This window comes from Hyla sarda, chromosome 7 (assembly GCF_029499605.1).
Source record: "Hyla sarda isolate aHylSar1 chromosome 7, aHylSar1.hap1, whole genome shotgun sequence".
In the NCBI taxonomy this organism is placed as follows: Eukaryota; Metazoa; Chordata; class Amphibia; order Anura; family Hylidae; genus Hyla; species Hyla sarda.
In genome coordinates this window covers 80,626,045-80,653,316 of record NC_079195.1, presented here as the reverse complement: position 1 = coordinate 80,653,316, position 27,272 = coordinate 80,626,045, and the positions used below count along the sequence as shown (strand labels likewise).

General features: G+C 43.4%; 1 protein-coding gene across 2 annotated transcripts in view; it reads right to left on the bottom strand.

The window, feature by feature from the left end:
- Positions 1-26,647, bottom strand: part of JMJD1C (jumonji domain containing 1C) — a 322,607-nt gene extending 295,960 nt beyond the window's left edge. For both annotated transcript variants that reach the window (XM_056529800.1, XM_056529801.1), the window contains exon 1: positions 26,184-26,647. In XM_056529800.1, the coding sequence (XP_056385775.1) occupies positions 26,184-26,354 (171 nt within the window). In that variant the 5' untranslated portion in view covers positions 26,355-26,647. The remainder of the gene's footprint in view (positions 1-26,183) is intronic.
- Positions 26,648-27,272: the final 625 nt, after the last annotated feature.

The window sequence follows — 27,272 nt, the reverse complement described above, 5'->3', positions numbered from 1 at the left end:
CAAATACAAAGTACTACATCAATGAATTGTTTATATGCACACTTATATGTTTACTTATGGACACAAAATGAACAGATTCCTTGTGGACTTGCACCCTATACTGTCCACATGGCCTGCATAGGTTACACTCCAGTGCAGGCCACGTGACAAGGGAGATTGGGGGGGGGGGTTAAGTAAGGAGCAAGGTTGTCATGCCCCTAAAGAAACACCCCCAGCAAAGCTCCAGGTAAGGGAGCATCCCTATAGAAAACATTTTAGATGTATTTTATATTATTTTACATCTTGGGGCTCTGATAACCCAACATGGCGGCGGGAGGTCCCCTTCCCTGCTCCGGCTGTCGTCCCGGGGATCACCCACACTAAATGCAATACACTGGATTACAATGTGGGTGGACAGGAGTCCAATGAGGGGTCACTTACTTAAATATGTCCAGTAGGCCCTGAGATCTGCCCCCCAAAAGATCCTCTGCTGAATTCACAGGGGGCGGGGCTTTGCAGGACAATTTACATATTAATTGTCCCAACTCAACATTCTAGTAAAGTGGAGTCACAGACAATGAATATGTAAATTGAGCCAGAGAAGCCCCGCCCCCTGTGCGCACAAATCACTGAATTCAGCAGAGGATCTTCTGGGGGACATACCTCAGGACCTATTTAAGAAAGTGACCCCTCGTTGGTCTCCTGTTCACCCACATTATAACCTCGTGTATTGGGTTTAGTGTGGGTGAACAGGCTGACAGTTTTCATTTAAAAGCAGCAGCCACAGCAAGGAGATTTGGTAAATAAACCTAAGTGTCTATGGTTAATATAGGGAAGAGGAACAGAACATTTCCAACACTTCACTTCAGCTATTGCTTCATTACGGGAAAAAAAAGTTGCCAATCCTTCCTATCGTGCAAGATCAGACAAAAATAGATGGGTGCCAAGTAGTTCACAGGTGGTAGTTCAATTGGTCCTGCAGACTATTGGATATTGTGCAGTACTGAGTGAACAATGTCCAGAATACCAGAGAGACATTGCCTGCAATAACATAAGCAGCCCATCCTTTCAGTCCTAGAAGCTGAAGGTGCGGCCTTCTATGGATTGGACTTGTTTTAGAGTAAATACCACAGCTTGGGATCTGGGAACATTGACGTGAAAGTCAACACCTTGAATTCTCTCTCTTGTTCCTCAATCCATTACTAAACAATGTATGAAATGTGACAGAACACAATGTTCTGAAGAAAAGGAAGAAAGGAATATGCCTCCATTAGGGGCACTTGGTCTGCAACAATTTTCGGGAAAATTATATATTTCTAAAGAACATTAAAGGAAATGTCATCAGTATCACCCGCACTAACCTGACATACAGGCTTGTAGTGTGGGTTATACTGACCAAAATTATACTCACGGTGTCCGGAACCGCCACGCTCTTCTGCCTTTATTGCTCATTTTCGTGGTATGCAAATTATGTCCTTGGGGCATGGGCGAAGCCTTGACCCGAGCTCCAGGCACTCTGACATAATCTTTGGCTGGGCGGGTGCTCCGACCTGCTCATCCATAAACATAACCCACTCCCTCATGGTGTGGCCGTGCTACTGAGAAGAGCATGCACCATACAGTAGCACGGCCGAACATGCAGGAAGGGGGTTATGTATATGGATGAGGAGGTTGGAGCGCACGTCTGGCCGAACATTACGTCAGAGTACCTGGAGCTCAGGTCCAAGCTCCGCCCATGCCCCAAGGACCTAATTTGCATACCGCGAAAACGAGCAATAACGGCGGAACAGCGTAGTGGTTCCGGACGCCGTAAGAATAATTTTGATGAGAGATTTCCTTTAATATGCCACGGAATAATGCAGTAGGACTTTTCCCAAAGAATCACAATGCCTCAGCTAGCTCGCCTTCTTCCCACTGTGCATTGCCCATAGCAACCAGATCGCTTCTTTAATTTTTTGAAAAAGCCTGTGAAAAATGAAAGAAGCGATCTGATTGGTTGCTATGGGCAACTCAGCAACTTTTCCTCTGGACAGGTTTTGTTATATCTCCCCCTAGTGCAGCAGGTTGCAGGGGTGTAAAGTATACCACTGTTTCCAGACAAGAGGAGGGGGTGGCAGTGTACTGGATTTGGGGGGGGTTAGGGCAAGTATACATACGGTTGGCCTGTGTATTAGTTTGAGAGGGGGTGGAGGGCAGGTGTTGGAAAATATCTTGGCGGGAGGGTTATGCATTTTCCCAGAAAGATATACAGTGGTCCCTCAACATATGATATTAATTGGTTCCAGGAGAACCATCATATGTTGAAACCATCATATGTCGAGTACATATGTCTATGTAAAAATGGTAATTGGTTCTGGGGCCTCGGAACCATTGTATGTTGAATACATATCTCTATGGGATACTGCTAATTGGTTCTGGGATGACCATTGTATGTGGAGTGTATGGGGAGTGTTTAACAAACCAGGGTGCCTCCAGCTGTTGCACAACTACAACTTCCAGCATGCATGTACAGCCATTGACTGTCTGGGCATGCTGGGAGTTATTGTTTTGCAACAGCTGGAGGCACACTGATAGGGAAACATTGATGTATGTGATGTGTGACACATATGTATTGTATGTGATGTGTGACATCACATACAGTACTGTACAGTTCTTTAAATACCTTCAGGGGGGACAGAATGTTCTCCATTACCATCCTGCCGACTACAGCTCTATAGGAAAGGAAGGGGAGGGCAGCCAGCAGCTCATTGGATGCCTGCAGCAAGATGCTGCAGGCTATTGGCTATGGCTGCACTGGGGGGGGGGGGCTTACACGGAGCTCACAGTGGAAGCCTGCGTGAGTTAGCAGGACAGCATGTGAGTAACAGGAGGCAGAACGGGGCACACGGGGACATTAAACAACTATCTGTCAGTTGCTGAAGTTGTCAGCGCTGTCAGATAGCTGTTTGAACGATGGCCCCGACACACAGCAGCATCATATGTCGATGCTGCCTTCAACATATGATGGGCTCTGAGAGGCCATCATATGTTGAAATGATCATATGTCGGGGCCATCATAAGTCGGGGGGTCACTGTATTATATTTGAAATGTGAAAAAACTTGACTAAATGCTTTAGGTTGCAATTATAAAATAATGGAATTTTTTTTTTTCCCCAGAAATAATGCCATTCATCCATGGGATGTGTTTGCCATAGCAGCAAGCCTCCATCCATTCAAATGTGAGTGAGCTGCAATACAGACATCTGCCATAGACAAGAGTTGTGCTGTTACTGAAAGAAGACATTTTTTAATCTGATCTAACCTCATCACAGGCTTCTTTGCCCTTACCCATTCTAGTGCTAGGCTGGGTTCACATCACGTTTTTAATCAGTTTTTCGAAAGAAAACCGTATGGAAAAAAAAAAAAGATGGACCCGTATGGGAAACAGTAAACCGTATGCGTTTTTAAACCGTATACTGTTTTTAAAAGTGCATACGGTTCCGTCCGTTTTGAGAAGAAAAAAAAACATAAGTTTTTGAAAAGTTTGTCCATTTTTAATGGGAGGGGTGTTGGGTGGGGACTTCATGATGCAAATGCGCATGTGCAAAGTAAAAACTGCATAAGGTTTCCCGTACGTAACCGTATACATGTGCGTTTCCCATTGACGTCCATGTTAAAAAAAAAACCGGAGACAAATCAGTGGTCAACCACGGTTTTGAGTATAGGGGAAAAAAAAGTATTGCAAGCAAACGGTACGCAACTGGATGCATCCGGGTGCATACGGTTTTCAATTATTTGTCTATGTATACGGTTTTCAATACGGTTCCATACGTTTTCAATAATGAAAACGTATACGGGAAACGTACTTGAAAAACGTGGTATGAACCCAGCCTAAGGGTGCGTTCACACACTGTTTGTTTTTGCGGGTTTTCCGCTACATATTTGATAGTGGGCGGGCTCTTCTCGGCTGTCAGAAGCAGATTTTCTGCGGCGGAATTTACGCTGCGGAAAATCCGCTGCAGTCCCTACTGACTTCAAATCTGCTGCGGACAGCCGAGAAGAGCCCGCCCACTTTCAAATACGCAGCGGAAAACTCGCAAAAACAAATAGCGTGTGAACGCACCCTGGCACTGTTTTTGGTCTGAGTGAAAAACCGTATTAAACCATATATTTTTTTTATAAAAAAAAAAAATAAATTAACATGGGAGTCAATGGGAACTGTATGTGCGTACGGTTCCATCTGGTTTGCACCATACGGTTTTTAACTTTGCACAGTATTTTTCTTGGAATTTCAAGCAAACAAGTGAAACTATTCATAATGGAGTGAAAAGTTAAACGTATAGGTTTTTTTCTTAAAAAAACGGATGCAACCGGACATTATTTTTCAATCCGTATACAGGTTAAAATTTGTACACACGTTCTGATACAGTTTAGTCCGGTTTTGAGGAATCCGTTTTTCATCATCCTGATAAGGGAACTGTATTACAAAAACGTGGTGTGAATGCAGCCTTAAATATATTGATCTTAGCTCAAATGTGTATAAGTTCAGCCTTTAATTCTCTATAGAGCACCAAGTAAAAATTCCTAAACCACTTGCTGTGGCTAACTTCCAGGATTTTTACAGAGAAGAATAGCACCACATGCTGTGCCCCAAAGGTTCTGGCATTCCAACTATTCTCTTGTTTGACAGACATTGTGCCAAGTTGTGCCAGTCGCTAGACTGTGATTACAGTATTTTGTGGTAAGATTAAATCTGTTAGGATTCCACATTCAGTAAAATTACAGGGAGAATAGGGCTGTGAAAAATGTGATTTTATGTTTCAGGATACTTTTTTTTCTCATTTGCTTGTTATGTATTGCAACATTCAGCCTTGTTCTGATGATCACTGCTATACCTGGTTGTGAAGAGCTGTAGAGTATATAACTAACACAGCAAAGGCAATGCTTTGCTCCAGTACAAACAACGTCCTCCATTCATTTCACCTTCAATCAGACTATGTATTTAGCCAGAAATTGGCGTGCACATGCTCTTCTTTATAAGCCTGTCGGAGCTTGTCTTCAACAAAAATACCAAGTCTCGTGTTCCAATGAAAAGCAAGAGACGCTTTATGTGTCTAAGAAAACAAATAAACCCTTCAGAAGATTGGATTATGTTCATGTACACACAAAGTAAAAGTTCTCATTTTACATTTTGCTGTTTTCAGGCCAGGAGACAGTTATGTAAAAATTGCGCCTGTCATCTACGGCAGAGGCAGCAGCCAGACCAGAGTCACCAGGAGAGGCAGGTTGAGTCCTGTGCTGCTCTAGTATTAGTCACTTCTTTTCATTCATAGCTGATATTACCTTTAACCCAAAAATTATTTTAGAAAAGGCACCAAGTGCTGCCAAAATAAAGTTAATACATACTAACCTGCCCAAATCCGACACCATTGCAGACCCACTTGCTCCTGGCCCCTCCCACAATATGGTGACGATACAGGATCTGCTCACCCACCAATCATTGACTGCAGCAGAGACCCGCCGCAGCCAGTGACCAGCTGAGCGTGCAGTTCTTGCATGATCGCCAGGACACAGGAAGAAGCCGAGATAACTGCGGACTTACCTCCACCAAGACTGCAGCAGCAGAGGAATGGGCAGGTGAGTATGCTTTCATTTGTTTTTATTGCAGCACCTCAGGCCCTTCCTAAATATATGTTCATCCTATAGAATCCATTTAACCCAGTAGCAGCTGCATCCATCAGCTGATCCATGGCAATCAGCTTATCATTTGGGTGGATTCTTACTTACGAAGAGGTTGTCAGGTTTAGGAAATCCCAGTTATGTCCTCCAGAGATGATTGTTGGGGGGGGGTGAGGGTTGGGAACGGTAAAACCTATGATGAAAGCTTAAAGGGGTACTCCCACCCTAGACATCTTATCCCCTATCCAAAGGATAGGGGATGTCTGATCGCGGGGGTCCCACCGCTGGGGACCCCTGCAATATTGCATGCGGCACCCATCTGTTTCTTGTCTGGAAGTGCTAGAGGGTCTGGGTCGCGACCACGGGAACGGAAGTCTGGCACGTCAGGACTCCGCCCCCGTGTGACGTCACGCCCCGTCCCCTCAATGCAATCACGTCCCCTCCCATAGACTTGCATTGAGGGGACGGGGCGTGACGTCACACAGGGGCAGAGTCCTGGCGTCACGGACTTCCGTTCCCGTGGTCGCGACCCAGACCCTCCAGCGCTTCCGGACAAGTAACAGATGGGTGCCGCATGCAATATTGCGGGGGTCCCCAGCGGTGGGACCCCCGCGATCAGACATCTAATCCCCTATCCTTTGGATAGGAGTACCCCTTTAAAAAGCCTAGAGGCATGCTCTAAATCTCAACACACCTATCTTCATTATTTGGAGGGGGGAGGATGGCTACACCTACCAACTGGAGATGGGCTAATTCAGCTTTGTTTGGTTGTTTTTTACATTTTTCATCTTGCATGGGCTACCATCAGGTCACTGCCTCATTCATATAGCGTTCTAGAATTAATGTGCTATAAAATAAATAATTCATTATAAAATTCTAGAAAAAAAATGAAGGCTGATAAGAACAGATATTGCAACTTTAGTTTTTAATGAACAAGATCATTTCTTCATTCTGGATCCAAATTTGAATTATACTTGGGTACAGATGGGTGGTGCTTATTAGTTCTATCCTATAAATCTACAGTTCTAAAGTTTAACATTATGCACAAGGATCTTCCAATTCCCTCTGCCATGGGGAATGTCTTTTTTTTTTTTTATTTTAAATTCATATAACTGTTATAAACTCCTGTATACAAATGTGCTAACGACACTAGACTCTACAAACCAATGAAAAAGAAAAAAGTAATGTAAACAGGTTTCATACACTTTAATTACAACCACCTACATAAACCACAAGAGCAACAACACCCAACCCACCTACCCCTTCATCGGACTCTTTCCAGCAAGGGAGAAAACGGCTGAGCACACAAATAACTATGTCAGTAGTCTTTTAGCTCTACCTGTGGTGAAGAATGCCATTGGAATAATATGGTTGTTTTTACTGTCGAGACAGGTGGGCAGGACACCCGCTCTCATGGTGGTTCTGTCTGGAGGGAAAATGGAAAATGAACAGTTGTTTTCCTGCCTGTAAGTGTCCTCTGCTGGCAGTCTCACAAATAAGACTTGGAACGCATCACTGTAGAGTGTAGACTGTACATTACAACCGAGGAGTTTGGCAGAAAATGTAGTCTTGGTGCATTTTCCATCAATGTTTCCAATAACTGCTCCACCCTAATGTTTAAAAGGAGCTCAGTGTAACACATTTAACTCTTTTCTCTGCTTATGAGATGTTTACTCGAGAGCCTCCAGCAACACATTTACCAGTGAATTTCTTATGGGGTCATCCCCTTAACAAAAAAACAAACTGTTTGGAGGAGCTGGCTCATGTCAACAGCCACCTGCCAAATGTTTATTCGGACATCATAGAGGGTAGTCCATTACCCCCCCCCCCTCTATCAGCTGGAGTGGCTTATAAGCAATTTTGTCTCTTAAAGGGGTTCTCCACTGCCCTGCCTTCAGGAGCTCCGCTCGCAGCGCATTACTCTGAACGCTGTGTGCGGGCTTCCGTGTTCAAGGCCGCCCCTGGCATGACATCACGCCCGCCCCCTCGTGACGTCACGCCCACCCCCTCAACGAAAGTCTATGGGAAGGGGGCGGTCACGCCCCCTTCCCATAGACTTTCGTTGTGGGGGTGGGCGTGACGTCACGAGGGGGCGGACGTGACGTCACAAGGGGGCGACCTTGAACACGGAAGCCCACACACAGCGTTCGGAGTAATAAACTTCCGGACGCTGCGAGCGGAGCTCCGGAAGGCAGGGCAGTGGAGAACCCCTTTAACCCCTGAAGACATGGTTGGTACCACGAAACATGTAGGGGAGACAAACATGTCAGATATATTTTAATAGCAGCCTTGTTCCCAAATTTTATATTTTGCTGCTTTTTTTGCAGTTGATTTTGCTACCCACTGACTTTAATAGGTAGCAAATCTCCAGCAAAAATAAGGAATGTTTGCATCTGAGGTTTCGGCAAATATGGAAGGAAAACCAACAATAGAGCTGCAAAAGTTGCCATTGTTTTTCTAGGAAAAAGATGGCTACCCTGACTGAAAGCCAAGGGATTATAAGTCAGTGGGATCTACCATGAGTCAGTTACATGACAAATCTAGCAATTCAATTACAACTTTTTCTGTTCCTACAAGGACAGAAAAATAGATAAGTTAATGGAAGTGTGAACATTTCCTTTCACAGTTCTGGTTTCTGTGATATGCCGAGTCACGTGCTTACCAAAGTTGCAGGGAAAACAATTTTAACCCCTTAAGGATGCAGCCCATTTTGGCCTTAAGGACGCAGAAAATTTTATTTTTAAGTTTTTGTTTTTTCCTCCTCGCCTTCAAAAAATCATAACTATTTTGTATTTTGCGCGACCAGTTGTCCGTTGTAATGCCATCACTCACTTTACCATAAAATGTATGGCGCAACCAAAAAAATACTATTTGTGTGGGGAAATGTAAAAAAAAAACACGCAATTTTGCTAAGTTTGGAAGGTTTCGTTTTCACGCCGTACAATTTATGGTAAAAGTGACATGTGTTCTTTATTCTTTGGGTCAATACGATTAAAATGATACCATGATTACATACTTTTCTATTACTGTTGCGCTTAAAAAAAAATCACAAACTTTTTCACCAAATTAGTACGTTTAAGATCCCCCTATTTTGAAGACCTATAACTTTTTCATTTTTCCGTATAAGCGGCGGTATGAGGGCTAATTTTTTGCGCTGTGATCTGTACTTTTTTAGTATTGATACTATATTTGCTTACATAAAACTTTTAATAAATTTTTTATTAATTTTTTTGGGAATAAAATGTTATAAAAAAGCAGCTATTTTGGCCTTTTTTTTTTTACGTTCACGCCGTTCACCGTACGGTATCATTAACATTTTAATAGTTCAGATATTTACCCACGCGGCGATACCAAATATGTATATAAAATATTTTTTAAACACTTTTTGGGGGTGAAATAGGGAAAATAGGGCAATTTACGTTTTTATTGGGGGAGGAGGTTTTTCACATTTTTTTTAACTTTTATTTTTACACTTTAATAGTCCCCATAGGGGACTATTTAAAGCAATCATTCGATTGCTAATCCTGTTCAGTGCTATGTATAGGACATAGCACTGATCAGGGTTATCGGTCATCTTCTGCTCTGGTCTGCGGGAAGGCAGATCAGAGCAGAAGACTCCCGGAAGACAGCGGAGGCAGGTGAGGAGACCTCCGGCTGCCGTGCTGGATGATGGGATCACCGCGGCAGCGCTGCGAGCGATCCGATCATCCAATTAAGTGACCGCGATGCTGCAGATGCCGTGATCGGTATTGATCACAGCTTCTGAGGGGTTAATGGCGGACATCCGTGGGATCGCGGATGTCCGCCATTACCGGCGGGTCCCTGGCTGCGATCAACAGCCGGGACCTGCCGTGCATGATCCGGGCATCGCTCCGATGTCCGCGGTTATGCTTAGGACGTAAATGTACGTCCTGGTGCGTTAAGTACCGCATCACCAGGACGTACATTTACGTCCTTCGTCGTTAAGGGGTTAAAGGAAAAGCAAAAAAGAACAGGTAAACGCACCCTTATGCAGTTATCACCCTTCTGGGTATATGTCTGAGTTGGCTGTGACAGCTGTTCAGGATCTTATGTCTCCACTATTCATGCATGTTTGGACATGTTCCTTTACACTACCCTGCTTATAGCAATACACAAAATGTAAAGACTTCAGCTACCAACATACATCATTTGCATTATTATTTCGATTTGGTATATAACATACATTTTACCAAGTATGAGATTTACAGCCCATAGCAGATTATGGGCACCAAATCATGGGCCTGTACAAGACAGACCAATAGGAACCACTTTATAATTCTATCAAGCCTAAAAAACTGAGAATTGTGGACAATGCCCCCCAGAGCTAAAAAGACTCACTGGGGGAGATTTATCAAAACCTGTCCAGAGGAAAAGTTGCTGAGTTGCCCATAGCAACCAATCAGATCGCTTCTTTCATTTTTGAAAATGAGTCTGAAAAGTGAAAGAAGCGATCTGATTGGTTGCTATGGGCAACTGGACAACTTTTCCTCTGTACAGGTTTTGATAAATCTCCGCCAATTTCCATGCAGGGTACACCTATATAAGACCATCATACATATACTAGAAACCAAGAGTGACGACATCTCTTATGTCTCCTTAACCAAGGGCCCCTTTTTTAGTACACAGTTTTATCGTCGAATCTGCATTATTAATCGACTCCTACCCCTCATGAAATACATGACTGTTTGAGTCATTGCCCCAAGGAGTCAAAGTAACCCAAACACACCAGAAAAACTTGCGACAGATTAGGACCATATGTTCGGCTATGCTTTGTTTCCACAAATTCCTGTCAGATCTGCTACAAATATTAAAGCACTATAAAGGCTGCATTGTCATGGAAACTAGGATGTGTCAGTCTTCTCTGCTATGCAATCGCTCAAATATGGGTAACGTCCAGATGTTCCCAACATCAATGCATGTAGATAGAAACTTGCAATGACAGACAGAAAATGTATAATATTCTATAGCTAGGTAAACCATAATAGAATGGAGGGTTCCCTATTTAAATATAAATGCAAAATATCAAAGTGCCCCTTGCCTCGAACATGCAGCATGCCCTTCTGCTGTCACTGCATGCTGGGAGTTGTAGTTTTGCCCGCCCACCCCCCTATGTGAATGTACAGGTTACATTCACACAGGTGGGGGTTTACAGTGAGTTTCTTGCTGCAAGTAGGAGATGCAGCAAATTTTCTGCTGCAGCTCAAACTCCCAGCGGTAAACTCGCTGTGAACCCCCGCCTGTGTGAATGTAACCTAAACTACACTACACTAACACATAACAGAGTAAAACACTACATATACCGCTACACAGTTACACCCCTCCCCAATAAAAATTAAAAACATCTGGTACGGCACTGTTTCCAAAACGGAGCCTCCAGCTGTTGCAAAACAACAACTCCCAGTATTGCTGGACAGCCAATGACTGTCCAGGCATACTAGGAGTTGTAGTTTTGCAACAGCTGGAGGCACCTTGGTTGGGAAACACTGGCATACGCTATGCAACAGACCCTTGTGCAGATTTCTACCTCTCATTTCTACCCCCTCATCCACGGCTCCATAGCAGAGAAGCACAATCCGACTATAAAGCATTTCTTTGCTCACTGTCCCCTTGAGGTTTGGCTAGTAAGCCTTTATGGAAATTAGTGAACAATCTATGCAATGTAAAATTAGGGGTAGGAAAAAGGGAGAGTAATAAATCTGCCACTTGCCTTACCACTGCCCCTCCACCCAGACACTTCATGAAAATAACCTGCAGGGAATACCAATACAAAATAATAATACATTGCCTCCACAACACACGCGGCCTTTTCACAATGACTGATGTCAAAATACAGTCCACTTTGCTGACTCACATGTTTGTCCGGGATTCTGCACATCTGTATTTTAGATTGCACAATATCATTCCGGACATGACAAAGCCCAATACTAACAATGAATTGTGAGAGCTATTCGCCTAGCTCTTGTATCTTTAGTTGGGAATGGATTTTGCGTGAATATTATATACATTACCAACCTCAAGAAGGAAGACAAGGAATAATTAAATCTGCAATTCATTTCCTACAATAAACTAAATAATCATTATTAATAATAATAATAATAATAATAAAAATAAAAATGGAAATTACCCAAAAATAAATAAATCGGAAAAAAAATAAAAAATAAATTATATCTATATATTTTATATATATATATATATATATATATATATATATATATATATATATATATATATAAATAAATTATCTTCCATAATAATATTATCTTCCATGATTATGGAAGATACCGCATATAGCCGCCTACTACTCAAATGTACTATATTATGGAAGATACCACATATAGCCGCCTCTACTCAAATTTACTATATTAATAAAAATAAAAAATAATTTTATATATATATATATATATATATATATATATATATATATATAAACATGTGGTTTAGGTTGCAGACCTCTAATGTGCTGCTACCACTTCTGTTGGTCTATGTGTACGAGGGCCCAGCATGTAGCCAATGAAAGTAATGCAGTCTAATAAAAGTAATATGAATTGTTTATTCATGACCACTCTATGCAGCAAGGTCATGTTTGATACAGGGGGTGGGGGTCACTGCCGCATTTCTAGACGAGCCAAGAATGCTTCAGTCTTTTCCTTGCAGCCTATTTGTACATATTAATGTCCCATCTACTAAGCAGTTAAAACAAAAGATTAGATTGATGCCAAGTCTTTTCGTTTTTTTTGATGAGCTAGCGGCTGCCAAGAAGAAATGCAGGAAGCGACCGAGGGGGGAGCTGCATCCTGCTTTAAGACACAGGGGTTCTCAGTGATAGGGAACAAAATAAACAAGCCTGAGGAATTACAGAACGAGACCCAGATGTCAGATAGTGAGCAATGTCAACAAAGGAACATCCTTGTATGTCTTAATGAGGGAGAGGCAGGGCGACTTCTAAAGACACCACTAAGTGTAGATGTCCTGAAGAGGGCAATAAAAGTGCATGAGTACATTTATACCATTTACTGGGATTTAGAAGGAATGCTTTTTGTATATACCCTCACAATTAAATCAGTATAAAAACAGACTAGGATAAGGGATTTTTACTTTAAAGGGGTACTCCAGTGGAACACATTTTTATTTTTTTTTTTCAAATCAACTGGTGCCAGAAAGTTAAACAGATTTGTTAATTACATCTACTTAAAAATCTAAACCCCTCCAGTACGTATCAGCTGCTGTGTACTACAGAGGAAGTGGAGTTGTTCTTTTCTGTCTGACCACAGTGCCCTCTGCTGACACCTCTGTCCAGCAGGAGAGGTTTGCTATGGGGATTTGCCCCTATTCTGGACAGTTCCTGACACAAACAGAGAGCACTGTGGCCAGACAGAAACAAACACCACAACTTCCTCTGGAACATACAGCAGCTGATAAGTACTGGAAGGATTAAAGGGGTTATCCAGGAAAAAAAAAAATTTATATATCAACTGGCTCCAGAAAGTTAAACAGATTTGTAAATTACTTCTATTAAAAAAAATCTTAATCCTTTCAGTACTTATGAGGTTCTGAAGTTAAGGTTGTTCTTTTCTGTCTCCGTGCTCTCTGATGACACAGAGGTTTGCTATGGGGATTTGCTTCTAAACTGGGCGGTTCCCGAGACAGGTGTCATCAGAGAGGACTTCGAGAGAAAAGAACAACTCCACTTCAGAAGCTCATAAGTACTGAAAGGATTAAGATTTTTTAATAGAAGTAATTTACAAATATGTTTAACTTTCTGAAACCAGTTGATCTGAATTTTTTTTTTTCCACCGGAGTACCCCTTTAACACTGGGGAGTAAAAAATACTTATACTACAAATAAAGAGAAAAAAAATGGAACAACAACAAAGACTAAGAAGGGACATCACTAGTTAGGAAATCTGAACGGAAAACTATGATGCAGTAGAGTATATAGGGGTAAAAGGAAGAATGCAATACTCCCAATACTGAATTTTACTAAGAGTGTTTCTTTAAATCAGCTTGTGGTTGCTGGCAGGGGAACTGAAGGGAACAGAATTTCCCCTAGCAGCACTATTCTATTTTCAGATCGCTCCCACTGATAACTGGAACAATTCTGGTTATACATCAAGGAATTGCTTCATTTATTTAAAGTGAGGCCTCAGCCTCTATAATCCACAGTATAAAAGCCAAAAAGTGTTTAAAATAACCGGTTGTTGGGAAACCCTCCACATAGCAACCTGTCAAACTACTCCTCTACTACCATTCGATGCACAACCATATTCAGATCTGGGGAAATCGGACACAAAGCTAAAGGGGTAGTCCAGTGGTGAAAAACTTATCCCCTATCCTAAGGATAGGGGATAAGTTTGAGATCGCGGGGGGTCCGACCGCTGGGGCCCCCTGCGATCTCTCTGTACGGGGGCCAGGCTCTCCGGCCAGATAGCGGGTGTAGACCCCCGCACGAAGCGGCGGCCGACACCCCCCCTAAATACATCTCAATGGCAGAGCCGGAGATTGCCGTAGGCAGCGCTTCGGCTCTGCCATAGAGTTGTATTGAGGGGGCGTGTCGGCCGCCGCTTAGTGTGGAGGTCGACGCCCCCTTCCCGCGGGCTGTCGGGGCTCCGTACAGGAGATCGCAGGGGGCCCCAGCGGTCGGACACCCCCCTCCGCGCAATCTCAAACTTATCCCCTATCCTTAGGATAGGGGATAAGTTGTTCACCACTGGGTCACCACTGGACTACTCCTTTAAGCATCTGAACTCTTATGTTCTTTAAACCATTTCTCAGTTTGGCGAGAGAAAGAGCAATATCCTGTGGCCATCCGGGCATTAGGGAATACCACTGTCATGAAGGGATGTACAATGTTTAGGTATGAGGCACCACAATAATATCCACATGAATGCCAGGACACAAGATTTCCCAGCAGAACATTATCTAGAGCAGTGGTCTCCAACCTGCGGACCTCCAGATGTTGCAAAACTACAATTCCCAGCATGCCCGGACAGCCAACGGCTGTCCGGGCATGCTGGGAGTTGTAGTTTTGCAACATCTGGCTGGAGGTCCGCAGGTTGGAGACCACTGATCTAGAGCATCAAACTGTTTACTGGCATGCCTTCTTTCCATAGTGAATTCTGTTGTCATGTCTTGCTATGTAGGCAATGTACATGCACCAGGCCTTGGGCAGCCATGACCCTGTTGTCAGCTGTTCTTTCACTTAGGGTATGTTCACATGAGCGGATTTGTTTGCAGGTTTTCCGCTGCGTATTAAAAGTGGACGGGCTCTTCTCAGCAGATTTTAGACGGCGGAATTTATGCTGCGGAAAATCCACAGCAAGCCCCATAGAAGTCAGTAGGGACTGCGGCGGATTTTCTGCACCGTAAATTCCACCGCGGAAAATCTGCTGCGGACAGCCGAGAAGAGCCCGCCCACTTTCAAATACGCAGCGGAAAACCCACAAAAAAAAAAAAAAAAAAATCAGCTCTTGTGAACGTACCCTTATGGTAGTTACTTCCCTTGCCTAACAGGAACACCCCACAAGACCTACCGTTTTGGAGATGCATTAACCAAGACAACTAGCCATCACAATTCAGTCCTTGACAAAATGACCCAGAACATTACACTTGGCAATTTTTCCTGCTTCCAACACACCAACATTAAAGGGGTACTCCGGTGGAATATTTTATTTTTATTTTAAATCAACTGGTGCCAGAAAGTTAAACAAATTTGTAAATTACTTCTATTAAAAAATCTTAATCCTTCTAGTACTTATTAAGCTGCTGTATACTACAGAGGAAATTCTTTTCTTTTTGAAACACAGAGCTCTCTGCTGACATCACGAGCACAGTGCTCTCTGCTGACATCTCTGTCCATTTTAAGAACTGTCCAGAGTAGGAGAAAATCCCCATAGCAAACATATGCTGCTCTAGACAGTTCCTAAAATGGACAGAGATGTCCGCAGAGAGCACCGTGCTCGTGATGTCAGCAGAGAGCTCTGCGTTCCAAAAAGAAAAGAATTTCCTCTGTAGTATTCAGCAGCTAATAAGTACTGTAAGGATAAAGGTTTTTTAATAGAAGTCATTTACTAATCTGTTTAACTTTCTGGCACCAGTTGATTAAAAAAAAAAGTTTTCCACCAGAGTACCACTTTAAGAACAGACTGTTCACTTTCTGCCCAAAATATCCCACCCCCTGAATGTTATTCACTTCTCCTGTCAGAGGTTATGTTTGATCCATGTACAAACAGCCACTTACACACCACAGTAGTTTAGTCAGTATTTTGCATCATAAGCCACAGGGTAAGTCAAAAAATAGAGGAGATTCACACCTTTCAATTATAGTTTCTCAGTGTAGGTTTTGGTAAAATATTAAAAAAACACAACATATAAAAATGGCCTAAAATGCGGTGTGTATACAACCATGCATGAGTATGAAGCAAGCAAGAGACTGTTTATTGTCTTGCAAAATGTGTATTTATTGTCACAAAGGGAGAACACACTACACGTTGTATGTGCTATAACAGGGTCAGGCTTCACAAACTGCAGGATCCAAGCAGCCAGGCAACATAAATAAGTGTCCCTGATGCAATCCGCATAGACAGTCTGAGTGTTTCCTCATCCCTAGAGGTAATCCTGTCTACCATGATGAAACCAGGGAAGTGCAGCCCTGACAGAAGTCTGCATGCATCCCCCATCTCTACAATGCTTTCTGCAGCTGCATCTGTCAGTGACAACCTCTCCCAAGAGCGCTGTGAGGTGACAGAGAAAGGCAATGAGGAACATGAGACAGGAAGACCTGCAATGAGACACAGGGGGGGGAATTCATCAAGCTTACATACATGACTTAGGGCTGGGTTCCCATTACGTTTTCCCCCATACGGGAGCGCATACGGCAGGGGGGAGCTAAAACCTCGCCCTCCTGTATGCGTTCGTATGCGCTCCCGTATGTAATTCATTTCAATGAGCCGGCCGGAGTAAAACGTTCGGTCGGCTAATTTTTGCGCTGTATGTGCTTTTTCCCCGGACCTAAAACTATGGTCAACCACAGTTTTAGGTCCAGTTGTAAAAGCGCATACGGCGCAAAAACGAACGTTTTACTCCGGCCGGCTCATTGAAATGTATTACATACGGGAGCGCATACAAACGCATACAGGAGCGCGAATTACATACAGGAGCGTTCCCTTATGGGGAAAATGTGATGGAAACCCAGCCTAATACACTGTGTTCCATGGTGTAAGTGTTTCTTATGTGTGACATTGATCATACTATGACAGAAGGGGGGGGGGGGGGGTTTGTTCATAAATTTGGCTCACATGAGCAAAAACCAAGAAATGACTTCAGAACACCACTTTATAACACCACCTCTTCTCCTCTGTGACTTTTCGGCTCTAAAGCTGCATTTCTGACAAAAATGTGTATATATATGTATTTATTTCATTTTTTTTTTTCTCATTTCAGTTCCGTGTATGAAAAGGACTACTTTGGACTATGGTGACCAGCATTTTTTTTGTTTAATATTAATAAAATGGTTAACGAGTGGGAGTGTTTTTTGGAATAAAAAAGGTTTCTAAACTTTATTTTGTTTAGTTTTTTTGTTTTAACAGGCTTAGTAGTGGAAGCTGTCTAATGACGGAATCCATTATTAAGCCTGGGCTTAGCGTTAGCTCCAAACAAAGCTAGCGTTCACCCCAATTATTACCCCGGCACCCACCACCACAGAGGTTCCGGAAAGAGCCGATACCAAGAGGCCTGGAGCAATGGCGCTCCTGAGCCCAGGCAGAAACAGGCTGGTGTTATTTGGGTGGGGAGGGCCAATAACAATGGTCCTTGCCCACCCTGGTAACGACAGGCTATTGCTGCTTGGTTGGTATCTGGCTGAGAATGAAAATAAGGGGAACCGATCACATTTTTGGCATAAATAATAAAAAAATAAAAAAATGCATAGAGATCCTTGTATTTTCATTCTCAGCAGAATACCAATTAAACAGCAACAGCCTGACGTTACCAGGGTGGGCGAGGACCATTGTTACTGGCCCTCCCCAGCCTAAATAACACCAGCCTGTTACCACCTAGGCCCAGGAGCACCATTTTTGACGCTCCAGGCCTGTTGGTACACACCACACGTTTAAATGTATTTTTATTCAAAAACACTTCCCCACAAACCCTCGTTAATCATTTTATTATTAAAAAAACACGGAATATATGTTAATACATTTGTGGTACCTCCAGCAGTTGCTAAACTACAACCCCATCCCATGACTGGAGTTGTAATTTAGCAACACTGAGCTTCCAGTTTAGCAACAGCTGGAGGCACCCTGTTCCTAAACTACAACTCCCATCATGGGAGTTGTAGTTCAGCAGCAGCCAGGGTAGCCCGCTTATTTTCCACTGCCTGCGCCGCATGACTACAGCTCCCAGCATGACCTCACTGTAAAGGCATGCTGGGAGTTTTAGTTGTGCGGCGCGGGTTGGTGGGTGACAGGGAAGCTTGTCACCCACTTGCACATCTCCCACCCGCATTCGCCATGAGTACAACTCCCAGCATGCCCTTACAGCAAGGACATACTGGGACTTTTTAGGCAGTTTGTGACTTTTTATCATAAGTTGCAGTTAGTAAATCCCAGCCTACAGCTAAGTAAAAAACAGATCTCGTGTAAAACAGCTGGATTGTATGAATTTGCACAGGCCGGCGTACCACTAAAACTAACACAAGCTACTTTTTTGTGCCAAATATACTGCAAGAATCCAGTGTAAATCCGTAAATAAAATTCCCCCTCCCCCCCAGAGTCTAAAACTTGAGCAAATTTCCAAATGCCTGACTAGATCGCAGGATTATTGCTTTGCACCATGAGAAGCACAGGACAGACACCGGCATCACCAATACCTCTGCTGTGAAAATAAGAATGTGGCTCAACTTTACCAACACACAATGTGGACCTAATAATCTAGCACAGCTCCCATCAATAGTGCTCTATTACATACTCCCATTCTGAGCTATACAAGAACAAGCCAGCTTTACTATCATTACTGTATACATATCATGAAGGTAAATGTATGGTTGATGCCACATCAGCCGGAGCCAGCATGGAGTATGGGCCGGTGCTTAGCATGAGATATAAGGCTCGTAGGTGGACACGTTCCTTGTGTTTTCATACTAAAGTATAAAGGAAAGACGCTCTGACATATGAGACATATATACAATTACATCTTGAATGGTTTGGCTTGCACACATGGTCAGTGTTAATACCAGACGTACATGGGTTGTTACCAGGGGACTCTAGGCTCTGAAGGTAAACATGCTCTAGGCTTGTCAAGCCAATGGTGGGGAACACAATGGGGGAGATTTATCAAAGGATTTAGACTGGTTTTTCCTGTCTAAATTTGTCACACAAAAAGTCGCAGTCTAAATGTGCGACTTTTCTGCAACTTTTTCTTTAGAGGATTTTTAGAGCATGATGAATTCTAGTCTATTTTAGACAGAAAAATGCATTGGTGCTGAATTTATCAAAAGCGGATTTTCAGCGACAAGTTGCATCGGCTGAAAGTACCCCGAAATGTCAGACCATACTGGAGCAGGTATAAATACAGTCTAAAGCATAGATCTCAAAGTCCGTGTGAGAATTTATCAAGAGCCGTGCGCCTTTTCATAAATTAGGTGCACAATAGACCGGCCTAACCCTCTGTAGTTTGGTCTATATTGATGCGGGACATAGACAGCTTTGATAAATCTCCCCCAATGAGACTACCGTGTCTATTTCCGCCATGGACATCTACCTGGAGTGGTCCCTAGTAACGTATGCCACCAAAAGCACTTCTGTTCTTGATGGTAAATAAGGGGAATTCATTTTTTTTGTAGTATTGTAAAAGGTTTTTTTTTTCCAAATGGAGACATGCAAAAAAAAAAAAATATCTATCTATCTATCTATCTATCTATCTATATATATATATATATTACAAGTTGTAACAAAGCATCAGGAATTATTATGCAACTGTCCATACAGTAACGCCATTACTGAAATGGAATATAATATAGTGAATATTGAAAATAATGCCACCGCGGCACGGTTACAATAGGCACGCAACAGCAGAACACAGTTACCTTCGTATTCCAGCTAATTCACTGTCTGAGCACGTAAGTGTAAGGCATAAGGGCCAAACTACAGCCGCTAACATCACCATGGCAACTACCAATGTAGGATCTTCAAGAAGGCAGCCATGTTCAAAGCCACAAATTATTTTTACATACAATTATGAATCACTATTAAGCACAATAAATGCTGCACAAACAGCAATATATTCATTATACGATTTCCTTTGTGTGGCCTAATAATGTACGCTCAGTTATTGCACTGGGTTTACCACGAAGCCTGTGTAAAACCAAAGAAAACACATTGTATCACCATATGTATACTAACCGTACAGCTCTGCTACATTCCTTCATAAATATGACAATTGTCCAAATAGCTTTACTAGACATACGTTCAAATTACAGGAGGATTGTAATATGCGTGCATGTAAAACCCAATTAAAAACATCTAGAAACGGTGAAGGGATGAAAAGAAAAAAAAACAAAAATAATGTTTAAATGAGATTTCCCCGGGTTTAGACAGAAAGAATCAGCGCTGTTTATGAAGGAACAAAGACAGGAGAGGTCATCCAGTAATTTACTACTACACACAATCTGAAGTTGAGACATTAAATTTGGCAATAGCCTAGAGCTGTGAGGAGGATGGGTGCGCACAGCTAAGAGATGCCAGCTGTACAGAATTTCCTTCCAGCTGTTTGGCCTCTCTCCATACCAAGACGGAGAGCTGCTGGCAGAGACTGAATGACGACAGAGAATATACACAATAGCTGGAGAGAAAACAAAAGGCCATCTAAAAGGGCCAGACCTGCCGACTAATGCACCAAACCTCACTAGAATATAATAAAAGCAATAACATTGTGTATATATATATATATATATATAAAAAGCAAAATCATCGGTAGTTGCAGTATCTTGTAATACCTTTTTTATTGGACTAACAAGATTTTGTAGAGACTAACTAATCTTTTGCATCACTGGACTAATACGGTTACTCCTAACTAATCTATCTATCTATCTATCTATCTATCTATCTATCTATATATATATATATATATATGCGCACTATTTTAGTAAAACAGAATAGTGAGAATGAAGGAATGAACAAATCCTGGGAAAAGCACAAGTTAGAGATGAGCAAATTTACAGTAAATTCGATTCGTCACGAACTTCTCGGCTCGGCAGTTGATGACTTTTCCTGCATAAATTAGTTCAGTTTTCCGGTGCTCCCGTGGGCTGGAAAAGGTGGATACAGTCCTAGGAAAGAGTCTCCTAGGACTGTGTCTACCTTTTCCAGCCCACGGGAGCACCTGAAAGCTGAACTAATTTATGCAGGAAAAGTCATCAACTGCCGAGCCGAGAAGTTCGTGACGAATCGAATTTACTGTAAGTTCGCTCATCTCTAGCACAAGTCATTTAAAGGGCACTTCCATTTAATATGTTCCACTAATTTACCAAATGTGTGGGTCATATATTTGTCAATATTTAGTAATCACCCATGGGGCTAAGTATCTGATCCGGGGAGAAAAACAAAATAGAGTGACACATTTTGTGATACCCTAAGGCAGTGTTTCCCAACCAGGGTGCCTCCAGCTGTTGCAAAACTACAACTCCCAGCATGCCCGGACAGCCGTTGGCTGTCCGGGCATGCTGGGAGTTGTAGTTTTGCAACAGCTGGAGGCACCCTGGTTGGGAAACACTGCCCTAAGAGATGTCACTTAAACACACAACACAAGTAGAACTGCAACAAGATTGGCGGCTCACCTCAGCCTGACACCAGCATTCGCTTCCGGACTAACCGGCCGTGCCACCGGTCCTATAGACAGAACTAGGAGAAGGAATGTCCAGCGCAGGATTTAGTCAAACAGGAGCTTTATTAACGATCACATGGAGCACACAGAAACACTGACGCATTTCTGGTCAAACTGGACCCTTAATCATGGCAATTTGCCATGATTAAGGGTCCAGTTTGACCAGAAACACGTTGGTGTTTCTGTGTGCTCCATGTGATAGTTAATAAAGCTCCTGTTTGACTAAATCCTGCGCTGGACATTCCTTCTAACACACAACACAAAGCCATGACTAAGAACTCGCAGCAAGTTCGAAACGCGTCGGCATTTGCTGTTAATGTACCTATAGGTTTTTTGTGGTTTTTTTTTTTTGTCCATGTTTTTTTCTCATGTGAAGTAAAAGTTACATTTTAAACCTATTTTTGTCAGCTGGACCCCGACCTCCATTGTTTGCTCTACATGTTATGTCACAGTTCTCAGTTTCTATTCACATTATAAGATTAGAATGACACAAAAACTGCTTACTTGTCGCGAAACAGCGTCACCCATGTCCACTGGCGATGTCTCAGAGTAGCCAGATAAGGGATGTGCTGTAATACCAGACAGAGACCAATGGCACAGGTGCAGCGCTATTTATTGAAGCTGCCATGTCATCCTAATCTCAAACAACCCATTGACGATTATTTGTTAATAGTAAATGGAGTATTATACGTGGATGACATTTATAGCAGAAGAACAAAAATGGATTTGACACAAGAAATAATCTCTATCTTTTTTGTTAACCCTACGGTATGGACGGCTACATGACGCTCTTATGGCAGGAAAGGAGTTAAACACTTTTCCTTTATAGGAATGGTTCCTATGGATTCCTTGCTCTTTAGTGCAGCTCGGGCTGATTATGTATCCCGGAGAGCACAGTACTACACACAATGTGAAGGAAGTCTGCTGACCTCAATGAACCTTAGCAAATGCTAGGGGGGGGGGGAGGGATAGATGTCTCGGTTCTATGATATGCTGCCTTGTCCCAGCCTGACACACACAGCCCGGCAAATGCTCTTCTAAAGGAAAAAAGGGGGAAATGACTCCATATACAATGATGTGCAGAAAGCAGCGGTGGTTTCCCCGCTCTCTGGCCGCTGCTGAGAATTCCTACACCCCTTACAATAACAGAGCAATACAGGGGGACATACATTGCTGGTTTTCTTTCTTTTCCATTCTATCCCTTCCAACAAGCTTTTCCAGTGCCGTAAGACCCCCCTTGAGAGATGTAGATGTAAAGCTCTGGACAAGCAGAAACTACAGTAAATCACATGAAAATGGATGGGGGGGGGGAGGCTGAAAACACAAGGAGGAGGGGGGAAAAGCCTGGAGAGGCACATCTGTAGCTATGCATCCAGCTCCTCAGATTGTTTCTATTAAGCTTGGGGGGTTGGGGGGTCATATATCACAACCAGGGCTACTCAGGGGCCTTCTGGAATTGAAAAGGAGGCTGTTTTATGATCAAACAGACTGACACTTAACCCCATCCTTCCCACCAAGAAGCCAAAGCAAAGCATAACTAAGGAAATTTCCTATACTGTTACACAAAAGGAAAAAGTGTAGTGGTGGGGGGAGGGCAACGGGAAATGAAAACCTCTTGTTTGTTGTATACCAGACATAAGAGATGTGAGGATGGGTCAGGCACTGGACTACTGTCACTTGCTTTCATAATAAGTAAAAAGTGAACCATGTCAAGTGTTTCTCTATCGCCCCAAAGACTGGTCCTATACATTTCCCCTCCAGTCCAACACTGGTGCCACAACCCCACATAGATTTCACCCAGAAAATAAATTATAGGAATTCTAAGCTAGGACGCCACAGATTTCTTCATGTATTGTGCAGACGTGCCAGAGTTCAGACCCCCAATCCACAAGACCATATAGTCTACCAGCCCCCCAAAGATACAATCCATAAATTCCGTGAAATGTCACTTAGCCCACATACATTCCACAGGAATCCCAGAGCCAAAACCACAACCAAAAGTCCCAATACTAATATCCTAATCCAGTACACCTTGAGCTCCTACAGCCCCCCAAAAGAGAGCTGTAAGAATTCTTGATCCCGCACCCCACAGATCCATTCATCACGCCGCTCAGTACTACTAGAATCTCCCTACAGTAAGTCACAATCTTTACACTTCACTCAGAAGAGCAACAACGCTTCCAGCCCAGCTACAGAAAGAGTGACACATGGTTTACTAGACTGAAAAGAGGGGACGTCAGCAAAACTTGGGTGACCCCAACATAAGAAATGGATCATATTGGGGATCATTATATAGTAGGGGATTGTCACCAGTCAACATACATTATATCAGTGTCTCTCAACCAGTGTGCCTCCAGCTGTTGCAAAACTACAACTCCCAGCATGCCCAGACAGCAAATCATATTGGGGATCATTATTTCATATTGGGGATCATTATATAGTAGGGGATTGTCACCAGTGAACATACATTATATCAGTGTTTCCCAACCGGTGTGCCTCCAGCTGTTGCAATACTACAACTCCCAGCATGCCCGGACAGCAAATCATATTGGGGATCATTGTATAGTAGTGGATTGCTTGTCACCAGTGAACATACATTATATCAGTGTTTTTCAACCAGTGTGCCTCCAGCTGTTGCAAAACTACAACTCCCAGCATGCCCGGACAGCAAATGATATTGGGGATTATTATTATTTAATTTTGGGGATCATTATATAGTAGGGGATTGCTTGTCACCAGTGAACATACATTATATTATTGTTTCTCAACCAGTGTGCCTACAGCTGTTGCAAAACTACAACTCCCAGCATGCCCAGACAGCAAATCATATTGGGGATTATTATTATTTAATTTTGGGGATCATTATATAGTAGGGGATTGCTTGTCACCAGTGAACATACATTATATCAGTGTTTCCCAACCAGTGTGCCTCCAGCTGTTGCAAAACTACAACTCCCAGCATGCCCAGACAGCAAATGATATTGGGGATCATTATTTAATTTTGGGGATCATTATATAGTAGGGGATTCTCACCAGTGAACATACATTATATCAGTGTTTCTCAACCAGTGTGCCTCCAGCTGTTGCAAAACTACAACTCCCAGCATGCACGGACAGCCTTCGGCTGTCCGGGCATGCTGGGAGTTGTAGTTTTGCAACAGCTGGAGGCACCCTGATTGGGAAACACTGGGTTAGAAATTGAGCAAAATCCATAAGACGTGAAACAAGAAGGAATAAACAAGCCCTCCCTGGTATAACATCCAGTCTCTGGATCTGACCGTGTGCAAGAATCCAAACAAGTAAAACAAACGCCGTATAGTGAAGGAAGAAAACTTATAATACGGAGAAAAGCTTATACAGCTATGTACAACACTCCAATGGACTATGTACAGCAGGGATCCCCAACATGTGGCTCTACAGCTGTTGCAAAACTACAACTCCCATCATGCCTGGGCAGCCATAGAGTTGCAGGTTGGGGGAACACTGATATACTGGGAATTACAGACCCCCTTGTCAGAACAGGTGGAGCCCCCCAACAAGGACCCCTCACTGAACCTTAATAGTATGGGGAACATGTAGCTGAAGAACATGAGTATAACAATAATAAACAAACAATAATAGTGACCCAACTAGTTATAATAAACCCTATACAAGTAGTGCTGCTACTAATTATAACAGCAATACTAATAAGAATAGAAACAATAACAACAACACTAATAAGAATAGAAACAACAACAAGAATACTAATAAGAATAGAAAAACCAACAACAATACTAATAAGAATAGTGAGAACAATACTAATAAGAATAGAAAAACCAACAGCAATACTAGTAAGAATAGTAACAACAATACTAATAAGAACAGTGACAACAATACTAATAAGAACAGTGACAACAATACTAATAAGAACAGTGACAACAATACTAATAAGAACAGTGACAACAATACTAATAAGAACAGTGAGAACAATACTAATAAGAACAGTAACAACAATACTAATAAGAACAGTAACAACAACAAAAACAAGGGTAAGTAGTAAGAGGAGATCCTGGGATGACAACTGTACAAAGCAGCAAGCTGTGCACGACAGGGGCAATACCGGCTCAGATTACAGCACTTTCCATTTCTGGGACCCGTTCACACACAGCCTGTACAGGAGGCATTCCCACAGAAGCTTGTCCCCTCCATATCTACTCCCCATAAAGGGGTCACCTCCACCATTCTGCAGCACGAATTGTTGTCATGACAAAACCGCAGCAAAAACTCACGTGTGAACAGAACCTTATTATAGGCACAGGCGCACACACTCACAAAAACCGCTACATACTTCTAGAAGCAACAGTTCCCTATAACAGAAGAGCAGAGATCGTGTAACCCCCAACTACCCAAGAAGAAACGTAGTTGCCCCCTGGGGCAGAATTGGGCACAGTTGCCCCACGTAGGGCTTGTTTTGCCTCCTGCAGACCAATGACTGGAGAAGCTAAACTTGCTGCACGTGCGTTTGTTATGATGAAGTGACTATGTGGCCCCTGAAGTGATGCAGGGGCCCCCGGGGGCAGGAACAAGCAGCGGGTATCTTGCCCCGGAGGTGCCCTCAGAACCAGGCACAGAGCCCCCTCTTCTTCTGCCTCCACATACGGCTTCTCTTACCGCTAGTTCGGGGTTGCTGTTGTCCCGGTGAGACACGGCTCGTATGACCCCGGCTCTCCAACCCCATCGGCCGATCTGCCCAATCTCCCCGAGCTCCGGCGGTTCCTCTCCTCCGCGGACCACACACACGAATCGCTTCCCAACCAGCTCCGGCCGCGCTCCCAGCGCCATGGCCTCCAGTCCCGGGAAGAATAGAGCAGAGGATCCAGCGGGGACTATAAGCGGCGGCCGCGCATACTGCCGCTGCGGTGCCCCGGCTCGGAGGAGACAGGACTGGAGCTGCTGAAGTGAACTCTGTGCCGGCTCCAGCCGCTGCCGCGTCCCCCTCACAGCCCGAGGCAGCCTGACACTGAGCGCCGGCTGCTCTCACACACACACTCGTACCGCTCCGCCCGTGTCAGATGCTACGAGGCTCACGGCGCAGACAGTGTCCTTCCGCCAGACTTCACTATGGCTTTCAAAAGAGTACCCCGAAAATTCTTGCCGGTCACCTGAGGCGGGAGCCCCGCACCGGCCCGTCCGTGTCACGTCAGCTCCTACCCAATCATAAGCCGTATTACTGTGGCGGCCAATGGCTGAGGGAGTGCGGGAGACAGATGTGGGAAATATTAATTACTTTCCCTTGAAAGACCTCAGTTACCCTGAGTGAGGTGAAGGCGGCGAGAAGACGGAGCCTCAGCCTGGCAGCGCCTGTTCACATTACTGCGGGATGGCACTCGGGCCGGGCACTGGAGTGTTCACAGAAAGAATATAGACGACCTAGGGCAGATATATATATATATAACTATATAATGCAGCGTTTCCCAACCAGCTGTTGTAAAACTACAACTCCCAGCATGCCCGGACAGCCTTCGGCTGTCCGGGCATGCTGGGAGTTGTAGTTTTGCAACAGCTGGAGGCACACTGGTTGAGAAACACTGATATAATGTATGTTCACTGGTGACAAACAATACCCTACTATATAATGATCCCCAATATTAAATAATAATGATCCCCAATATGATTTGCTGTCCGGGCATGCTGGGAGTTGTAGTTTTGCAACAGCTGGAGGCACCCTAGTTGAGAAACACTGATATAATGTATGTTCAC